This window comes from Acanthochromis polyacanthus, chromosome 15 (assembly GCF_021347895.1).
Source record: "Acanthochromis polyacanthus isolate Apoly-LR-REF ecotype Palm Island chromosome 15, KAUST_Apoly_ChrSc, whole genome shotgun sequence".
NCBI classification, from domain to species: Eukaryota; Metazoa; Chordata; class Actinopteri; family Pomacentridae; genus Acanthochromis; species Acanthochromis polyacanthus.
The window spans coordinates 21202094-21212109 of record NC_067127.1 but is presented as its reverse complement, the minus strand read 5'-3'; the positions used below and the strand labels follow the sequence as shown (position 1 = coordinate 21212109).

The following is a 10016-nucleotide window of genomic DNA, read 5'->3' as shown; positions in this document are numbered from 1 at the left end:
CTGGGATAGACTACAGCACTCCCTGGACCCTAATGAGGATTAAGTGGTGTATAGATAATGGATGGATGGATTTTATACATTAACAAGGCACGTCAATGGATCCTGACGTACCACAGAAACTGCTCAGGAGTGGCCCGGGGAACACAACAAACTAAGCTGTGCACCTGTGTTCCACACTTTCCAGATCCAAATCTTATTGAACATCTGTGGGATGTGCCAGGATAAGCCTGATGTAGGTAGGCCCCACCCTGCAACCTACAGAATTCACTGTGACCATCCTGGACATCCTCAGAGGTCCTGTGTCCATGCCCCACTGGGTCAGAGGAGTTTTAGCAGCATAAAGGAGACCAACACAATATTAGGCAAGTGGTCATAATGTTATGCCTGATCGGTGCGTATAAATATGTATGCTGATTTTAAACGTTGCATTCATTTGTCTGTACTTCATATAATAGTGTCTGCATGGACATGAACTTGTGTGTGAGTGGTGCAGAGCTCAGTATCTTGCTGGCTGCTCTGCACAGCCGCAGCACAGCGGCCAGCGGCAGCACTCTGCCCAGGACAGCCATGACTGAGCTGGGAGGGGCGGACAGAGCAGCAGCAGCAGCCAGTCTGGGCTCCAACATCCTCTCTGCTCAAGCTAACGGCCCCCTCCGGACCCCAAACCTTCTCCATGTGTTTTTAACGCCTTTTCCATAAAACGGGAAGCGGCAAATCGAGGTGAAGTTGAACGGGGCAGCGTTAGCCGCGCGAAGCTGTTTTTTTCTTGATGTTTTCCCCCCTTCTTTGACCCGGTGTGTTTCCAGTAAACCAGGAAAATTGCTTGGTGTAGCTGCATCGGAGAGAAGGCTCGGGAGGAGGCGAAACTGCGGGATATGATGACTGAGAAAGAGACGGTGACCGAGAAGATCATAACCGGTGAGTTAGCTCAGTTTAAAGGCGCACGGCAATTAATGCGCGCGCACGTAAGCGGTGTGTCGGTGTGGGACGATTCGCGGCGGTCAAAGTGAAACTCTCGGTGTTTTGCTGCTTTACGGTGGAATTCGGTTTAAAAAAAAAGTCTTGCGACATCTTCTCTGCAGTGCAGGGAGGCAGTCGGAGATGTGAAATCCTGCCTACGGGCTCTCCAAGGGCAGCCGCAGTGTCCAGGACCTCGCCTACTGGCCTGCGCAGAGCGGCTCAGCAGAGAAACATGGCGATAATAAAAGTTTATTGCTCTGCTTTGGCTTTTTTTTCTGATGGAGACACTGAGCTCAGTGTGTTAGGTCGCTTACGGTGGAGCTGACACGGCTCGGTTCGGTCGTCCATAACGGTGCAGAGTTTGGTCACATGTCTCGTCCCACCGGAGTTGTGACTCAATGCAGCAAAAAAGTCTGCACCATGTCCTCAGGTAACGCAGCGATCATCTCCGCCCAGACGGAGCTGCCTCTGTCTGCTCGGGCTGCAGCTCTGTGCTCCGTCATAAATGGCCGCCGTTTTTTTACATATAAGTCGAGCATATTTCAACCTGTTCACGGATAAGATAAGTTAGTCTTCACGTCCATTTCTTCGCAGGTACACGATGTTCTGTAATCCAGTAAGGGCACTGCTTTGGAAAATCTGTTATTTTATCGGTGCTCCCGTGAAAGCATCAACATACAGAAATCCGCCTCCATTATATAAGCGCTTTTGCATGTATTCCTACTGTCTATGCTGTCTCTTTTAACACTATTTCAACTTTTGATTTCACACTGACTGCTGCTGAATAATGAGCAGTGTGCGCCATTCTTGAAAAGTACTATTTCATGATGCATATCTTTTATTGTTTTTTCTAATTTTACTAATGGCTTTGGAGAGAACATGTGTTAAATTAAGCAAAAATGGGGGGGGGAAAGACTGCCTGGTTTAAAGTTGTTTGCTCAGATGCTGTGATCACCCTTCCTGTGGGCTTGGCAACCCTCCAGGGTTATGTAATGTAAAGGGCTGAATGCTCCCTGGTGATGGACCCTGCAGGGATGAGAGCTAAATGGGAGATTTCATGTGCGTTGAACTCCTTACACTACGGCTCAAAATTTTGGGGTCACCCAGGCAATTTAATGTTTTCCATGAAAAGTCACATTTTTATTCATGTGCTAACATAACTTCACAAAATTGTTCTAATCATCAATTAGCCTTTCCACACCATTAACTAACAAAATGTAGCATTAGAACACAGGAGTGATGGCTGCTGGAAATGTTTCTCTGTACCCCTATGGAGATATTCCATTAAAAATCAGCTGTTTCCAGCTAAGATAGTCATTTACCACATTAACAATGTCTAGACTGTAATTTTGATAAATTTCATGTCATCTTCATTGAACGGCTTTCTTTCAAAAACAAGGATAGATTTTGAAAGATAGTGTGTATTGGTGTTGTTGAAAGCCAATATTCTAACTTGTGGGTTCATGAAGTTACACTGGCAGCTCTGAATTCTGCTGTCACTGTTGTGTAGATGTTATCAGTAAATTGTGGTGGAAGAACTTCATACATAATGACAGTTAAGAAATAATTACACTGCACATGTGCCAAAAGTAGCTGCTTGTGAGATCCTGGAGTTGGATGAATGTGCTTTGATCAGTTTCCGACTGTTTGGATGGAGCACTTCTTCCAAGGATTTGTTTGTTGTTTCGTCCTGTCTCTGTAGTGCAGTAAGTTCTTCACCTATTGTTTTAAACTTGTACAATATATAAATGCAGGACACATCTTAAGAGTTTAAATTTTTGATGCATTTGTGTGATGATCTTCACTCCCATGCGACATGATTGCAGTAACACTGCTGATCCCCCACTCCTCCTCCTCTGCAGTCAAACCAAATTGCATCAACACAGAGCAGGGTGTTGCACAGTCATGATAAATGCCAACACTCGCAGCCAGATGTTATTTTCAGGCAGGACACTGACCCTGACTGGTGATTTGTCTTTATACACATCAGATCTGTAGATTGGCGTCACATTATAGCTCTTACAAACCAATTTGTCACATCGGGCTTTGCTTCTCTAGACGAAATGAGTGTCTGTAGCTGATATAATTTACTTAGGCAGTGATTGAGGTAATTTGTGTTTGTCTTAGATTTTCAAGGCAGCATTTGGAGGATAAAAGAGGCCCATTGTTCATGTTGATATGCCGGCTGTTCCTCTGTGGGTCCACACAGGTCAGAATGAAAGGAAAGCATGCATGTTGTTAGATGCCAGACATGCAAACACAAGTGTCCTTTCATGCAGTATCTCACTATCCACTTATGAGTGGACTTCAGTGCTTGTAGGCCTTGATTGTATTTTGCTTAGTTTGATTTCACAGATAATGCAAAAGAAAAAAATAACATTTTAATGTATCCAAAGCAAACAGAACAAGAACAGAAAGACTTATTGTCACATTTCTACTTTTGGGGACTAAATTAGATATTGTTTTGAGATCCATCCATCCATCCATTCTCTATACACTGCTTTATCCTCACTAGGGTCGCGGGGGGTGCTGGAGTCTATCCCAGCTGACTCGGGCAAAGGCAGGGGACACCCTGGACAGGTCGCCAGTCTGTCGCAGGGCTACATATATTGTTTTGAGAGTGATAGTAAATATTGAGTTCCTGGTACTTCAAGGGGTTGGTGATGGTGATTGGTCGAGAAAATGTGTCATGACATTACAGTAAGGCATGACCATAACAGACACAGCAGTCTAGTCTTGTATTTTTATCAGGGAAAGTGGTACTTTAAAGGGATAGTTCCTTTTTAAAAAAAAAATAAAAAATTTACACTACTGTTCAAAAGTTTGGATGCCATAGAAAAGTCCTTATCTTTGAAAGAAAGCATTTTTTTCAATGAAGATACCATTAAATTATTCAGAAATACAGTGTGGACATTGTTAATGTGGTAAATGATTATTCTAGCTGATTTTTCATGGAATATCTCCATAGTGGGTACAGAGGAACATTTCCAGCAACCATCACTCCTGTGTTCCAATGCTACGTTGTGTTAGCTAATGGTGTTGAAAGGCTAACTGATGATTAGAAAACCCTTGTGCAGTTGTGTTAGCACATGAAAAAAAGTGTGAGTTTTCATGGAAAACATTAAATTGTCTGGGTGACCCCAAACCTTTGAACAGTAGTTGTAGATGATGTCTTAACAAGTGTTCAGTTTCAGGGCTTGGTTCAAAGTAGAAGACAGCATAAAGAACTGGTGTATGTCCTCGTGCTACCCTGGATTCGGTGCCAATACATTAATTTTTTTTTTCTGCAAACAACCACTTACTTCAGCTGGCAACTAAGTGTTATACTCTACAACTCCACAAGTAGTCAGGGATAAATTTCATCACCGAAATCTGAAGAGTTGGTGTAGCATCCCCTTTGCAGATGCTTGGTAGTAGTGTGCATGTGCATAATACAGAGATACAGCCTACTGCACGTGTTGAGTGGAGTCCTACAAACGGATGACTGACAACACAAAAAGTGACACAGTAACAACTATGCATTTTCGTGTGTCTTCAGCTGTCTGTGAGTGAGAGTATATACAATGTATAAGAATGATCTCACAGCAAGTTGTCCCACCATAACCTGTGCAACAAAACTATCTGGAGAGTGATAGGGTTGCCACACCGACAGACAGCATGAGTAAAGACATCTGTGGTTGTGTAGAGGCTTTAACTTATTTGATTCTTATTGCTGTGGTAATAATAAACTCATCAAATGTTGTAGTTGCTCCTCTACCAAGTACATCCAAGGACTGTTGCTCACTCCTTGTTGCCATAGGGGTGTACTGATACACAATGCCTTTCTTTCTTTAGCTTTATCAAAACAATGACAGGTCTCTTTACGTCTATGCGCTCACGCTCCCACAATGTATCGCAGAGCGGAACTGTAGCCAGTATGTATGAGCAGTGCATGAGTTGTTGCACATCAGCTATAGCATGCTAGCAGTGTTAGTCTTGACAACTGATCAGACACTGTGCAGGTTTTATTAAAGTTTAATGTATGACCAATTAACTCACTTCATGCTGAAATTGAGTTTCAGTTGGAGTATGAGCTTTGTGCAGGCAGAATCTGTTACTCCTCTGCTCACACTGCACCAGTCTTTCAACTGGAAGCTAACACTATCTGTCACCAAATAAAACCCATTTGCTTCTGACAATTTTAATAATGTTTTTTCAAACAAAATGGCTGTTTAGTGTTGAGAGAAAGAGAAGGAGACGGAGACGGAGAGGCAGAGGCACGCTTACTTTGTGCAGCTTTTAAAGCTGTACCTGCATTGCTGTCTTTAACAGTTAACTTCAGTTCATTCTGAACATGTTGCATTTGTCTTAATATACATTTTTTGTTTTCTGTTTCTGTTTTACTTTCTTGGATGTACCCAATACATACCGAAGCATAACTCCAAAAGTGAGCATTTGACCATGCCATGAATTTTGTGTGCTGTTAAACCATTTTCTTGAATGAATCTCAGACATTATACATATTAGTTTTACGGTCATCCATGAGTTGAGGTTAGTTATCAGTTTGCTGAATCATGTCTTTGTCAGTTAGCTGCAGCATCTTTTTACACAACTCTCCAGAATGTCCTGTGACTAAGCAGAATTTTTGCCATCCTAATAGGGCTGACTCCAAAAGAGTACTAAGCATGCAAAAGAGGAATCCTAGGTTTCACATTGTGTAACTTCTGTACATTTTGTAACAATCTTTAAATAAGCAAATTGACTTAAAATTCCAAATAGCTGAAATCATCTTAGAAGAAGTCCCTAAATCACAAGACGCCCTGCATTCTGTGCAGATGTTCACATGAGTTTCAAAAAGATCAGGGTGAACAGTGGGAGATCTGAATGTGTTAAGTACTGCATTTAAATGTGAGTTACTTCAGGTGATAGTGAGAAGATGAAATATGGACAAGAAGGCTGATTTGAGCCAAGAATCAATGAGACTGGAAGCTAATCAGATGTGTCAACACCAGCACAATCTTACTAATCTGTACAGTTATTTGATTTCTGTTAGCAAAATGCAAAGCTGCAATTTAGCATATACGAGATGTGACTAATAAATAATGAGACTGATGGTTTGATCAATATTATTTAATTCATGCAGATTAAAGCTTTGAGGGTTTATTTATGCTACCCTTACATCAATGCATAAAGCATAATGCAGGCTGCACACTGTGGTGTGACTGACATAAACCCAGTCTCACCGTTAAACAGTCACATGTCGTCTGATGTTTAAACTCTCATGCAAACTGTTGCACAAATTCATGCCATCCTCGCTATGTGACAGCAATGGTTTTGATGTAATCACCTGTAGTCATGCTCCTTCATGTGTTTTACATGTTTCATACAGTGGAAAATAAACAAAAGGTTGACTTTAGAAAGTTTTATCCCAAATAAATCCAATATCTGTCAGACTTTTTCCTCAAATCGATCACCCTCCACTGCGGAGAACTCTATAATCCATCCATCCATCTATCCATCCATCCATCCATTATCAATCCTCATTAGGGTCGTGGGGAGGCTGGAGTTTATCCCAGCTGACAACCTGGACAGGTCACCAGTCTTATCACAGGGCTACACTTGGAGACAAACAAGCACATTCAAATTCATACCTATGGACAATTTAGGATCAACAATTAGCCTCAGAATGTTTTTGGAATTTTGGAGAACCCATTAAAAAACCACACATGCACAGGGAGAATATTTTAACTCCATGCAGAAACAGCTCAGGCTGGGACACGAACCAGGGATCTTCTATCTGCAAGACAACAGTGCTAACCACCGAGGTACTGTGCAGCCCTTTTGTAATACAACACTAGAAAAATTTAATGCACCATATGCTTCCTCACAAGCTAACAATATACCTGTCAGGTTACAAATGAGTCTTTTGTCCTCTTGAATACAGGGTGTCCCTAAAGTCAGAACACATAGGAAATCTCATTAACTATAATTTTTTGCCTCCATAGTAGGGCTGCACAATTAATCAAATTTTGATCGCGATCACGATTTTGGCTGCCACAATTAAATTAACCTGATCGTTGGCGATATTTACATTTAAAACGCGGGCTCTGGTGCATATCTTATCAAGCGCCTTGTCAACCAGTAGTCAGCCAACCACCAGGAGGCGAACACATGGTTAAGGCTTCATTAACCTGCCTAAATAACAAGTGAGCGCACCCTGCAGCGGCAGCCTCAAATCACTCAGTGGACTGGGCTGATGAGAGCGAGTCATGTCGAGAGAAGAAAGTACAGCAGCAATTGGAGATGAGGAGCATCATGGTGAGGAACTAGTGCCTCGAAACGGATCAGCATCCATCGTCTGGACTTGTTTCAGATTCAGGGCAAGTGACGTTAAACAAGAACAAGTCATATGTAAAGAGTGTACCAGAGTTGTCTCTGCCCCGCACAGTAACACAACTAATCTGTTTGACCATCTGAAAAACATCACAAACGCAAATACGAGGAATGCATGAAGGCTAAAGCTAACGTTGATTCACAAAATCCCCGTCCGTGTCCAGCGGCAACCCAGACAACCATTACAGCGACTCTGCATCAGGCAACACCGTATCCAGCTACCTCCCAAAGACACACAGAGATAACGGACACAATCTCGTTTTATTTGGCCAAAGACATGTCCAATAAATACAGTGAGCAACGAGGGCTTCAGAAAAATATTCAAAACAAAGGACAATAAATATGTGATCCCTTGCGCATATTTATCATTTATTCTTATTTAAAGTTTCATTTTGCACTGAAAACGCTTCATATATTGTTCGCTTAAAAGTAGTGCAATAAAAATACAGGTATTTTCTATAACATGATGAACAACCGTGATTAATAATCGTGATTACAATATTGATCAAAATAATCGTGATTATCATTTTGGCCATAATCGTGCAGCCCTACTCCATAGAGTAAATATGGCTTTGTCAAAAGAAGAACGAGTTGAACTGGTACTTCTCAGTGGACATGGATGGACATATCAAAAGACAGGGCTAGGGAAGTGATTTTTTTTTTTTTTTTTTAGGGCTAGCATGAATTTTAGCCATGACCAATTCATTAGTTTCGGCTGATATATTTTGTCATCCAGCACGGGTTTGTCCATGACACTGCTCATGTCTTTAAACTTTTTAAACACCTTTACCATCATAGAAAAACCAAGTGGAATTCTCCATGGATGACGTGAATTAAACTCATCTGCTATCTTTCAATATGTCCATCCTTCACGTCCACTGAGAAGTACCAGTTCAACTCTCTCTTCTTTTGACAAAGCCATATTTATATTGGCCAATGCAGTGTGTCACTTGGAGAAGCTGCATTGTTGGTCAGCTTTAAATGTTAATCCATTGCCTCTGTGTTGTCTAAATGGGGTTTTAAGCAAGAGTATATTATGGAGAAACAATAAATCCTTTTCTCTGCTTTGTTGTGTCTAGGGCTGGGTATCAATCTAAAAGTTTCGATACCGGTACCAATACCGATACCTTCACTTCGATACCGGTTCCTAAACTATACTTTTTTCGATACCAGTTTTACAATATATACTCTAACAGAATGAAAATTGCATTACACATTACTTTTCACATCTTGAGTTTAATTTTCCAGTGCAAAAGAACATTTGCAAGCAATGTCCAGTTCAGTACATGCTGAGCCACCTTCGGCCCAGACCCTTCCTGGCCGACCTGGAGCCGGTCGCAGCGCACCGCCGCGGAGGAAATGCGCCCGGCGGGGGTTGCCAACTGTCCCATATTAGCCGGGATATCAGGTAAATTGGGCTAAATTGATTTGTCTCATACAGGATCTCAGCTGTCCCGTATTTGTGGGCGCCGCCATTACTGTGGTGTAACAGCGTGTCTACTCCTAAATGCTGCCTGCTGAGACAGCTGCAGATATGCTTGTAATCAAAACGTTACAGAACCACAAGAGTACTGTCAAATATATAGGTCCAGAGCGCACGCTACACTCTGGCAGCTGACCACACTCCAGAATTCAGTCAATAACAACTACCGGGCATAATCAACAGCAACAAAACAGAAACACGAACACTGATCCAACATCATGTCTCACAAGAACAAGGCTGGAGCCACATATTTTAGTTCAATATTTGAATATTTAAATATTTAAATCATTAAATATTTTAGTTTAAGACGATAACAAACCAAACCTCAGCCTGAGCTGACCGTCCTGTTTCTACAGCCAGTCTGTGAACACAGATCACACACAAACACAACTCCAAAATGACTGGAAAAGTCATAATTCCATCTATTTGCTTGCAAGTTGGATAGAATAGATCATCCAGCAGGACAATCTGCTTCATATCTGTCTTTGGTTTCATTTCACACATTAAGTAACCAGTAGCCTGAGTAAACTCCCAGTTAGCTCATAGCATTTAAACTCTGATTAGCAGCTCACAGCCACATATCCTCCAAACAAAACACCAACACAAACTCTGCATTTTAAATGAACTGTATCGCTCACCCATTGACGATCTTATGATCTTCATAAGCCAATGGATTTAGCTGCAGCCGCTGTTCATCTGAAACTTAAACATCCAGCCGTGAAAAATGGCTCCTCTGGTCCAGTAATAGTTAGGTGTTGTCCTGTGGTCCAGTAATAGTTAGGTGTTGTCCTCCGTTTGTAGGTAGTTTTGTGCTGTCCCTTTGTTTTTTATCCATCAGCTTTACATCTTGACCGCTGCTAGCCTGGATAGCCTTTAGAATGCTAACCGGCTCCACCATGCTTATCTAATGAATATTCAATTAGCCATGTGCTGCTTATGCAGATCAATAACTTTGGCACTGAACAGGAAGGAGTATTGAGAGGATGTTTTTTTAGTGGCACTGTGCACCTGTCCCTTGTTTAGTTTTGAGAAAGTTGGCAACCCAGCGGCCGCCCCTGGCCCGCCGAGTTGAGTCCCCCAGGTGGACTGCGCGGACCCCACCCGTTTACCTCTTAACGGTTTCACGCCCTCTTGAACTCTCTCTTCAAAGTTCTTTTCAACTTTCCCTTAAGGTACTTGCCGACTATCGGTCTCGTGCCGG

At 42.1% G+C, this 10016-nt stretch overlaps 1 protein-coding gene across 3 annotated transcripts in view; it reads left to right on the top strand.

Annotated features, from left to right (window-relative positions):
- Positions 1–498: 498 nt before the first annotated feature.
- hspa12a (heat shock protein 12A) overlaps positions 499–10016 on the top strand; it is a 70181-nt gene continuing 60663 nt past the window's right edge. For 2 of the 3 annotated variants that reach the window (XM_022194330.2, XM_022194331.2), the window contains exon 1: positions 499–918. In XM_022194330.2, the coding sequence (XP_022050022.1) occupies positions 876–918 (43 nt within the window). In that variant the 5' untranslated portion in view covers positions 499–875. The remainder of the gene's footprint in view (positions 919–10016) is intronic. The other variant, XM_022194329.2, reaches the window with a different exon arrangement.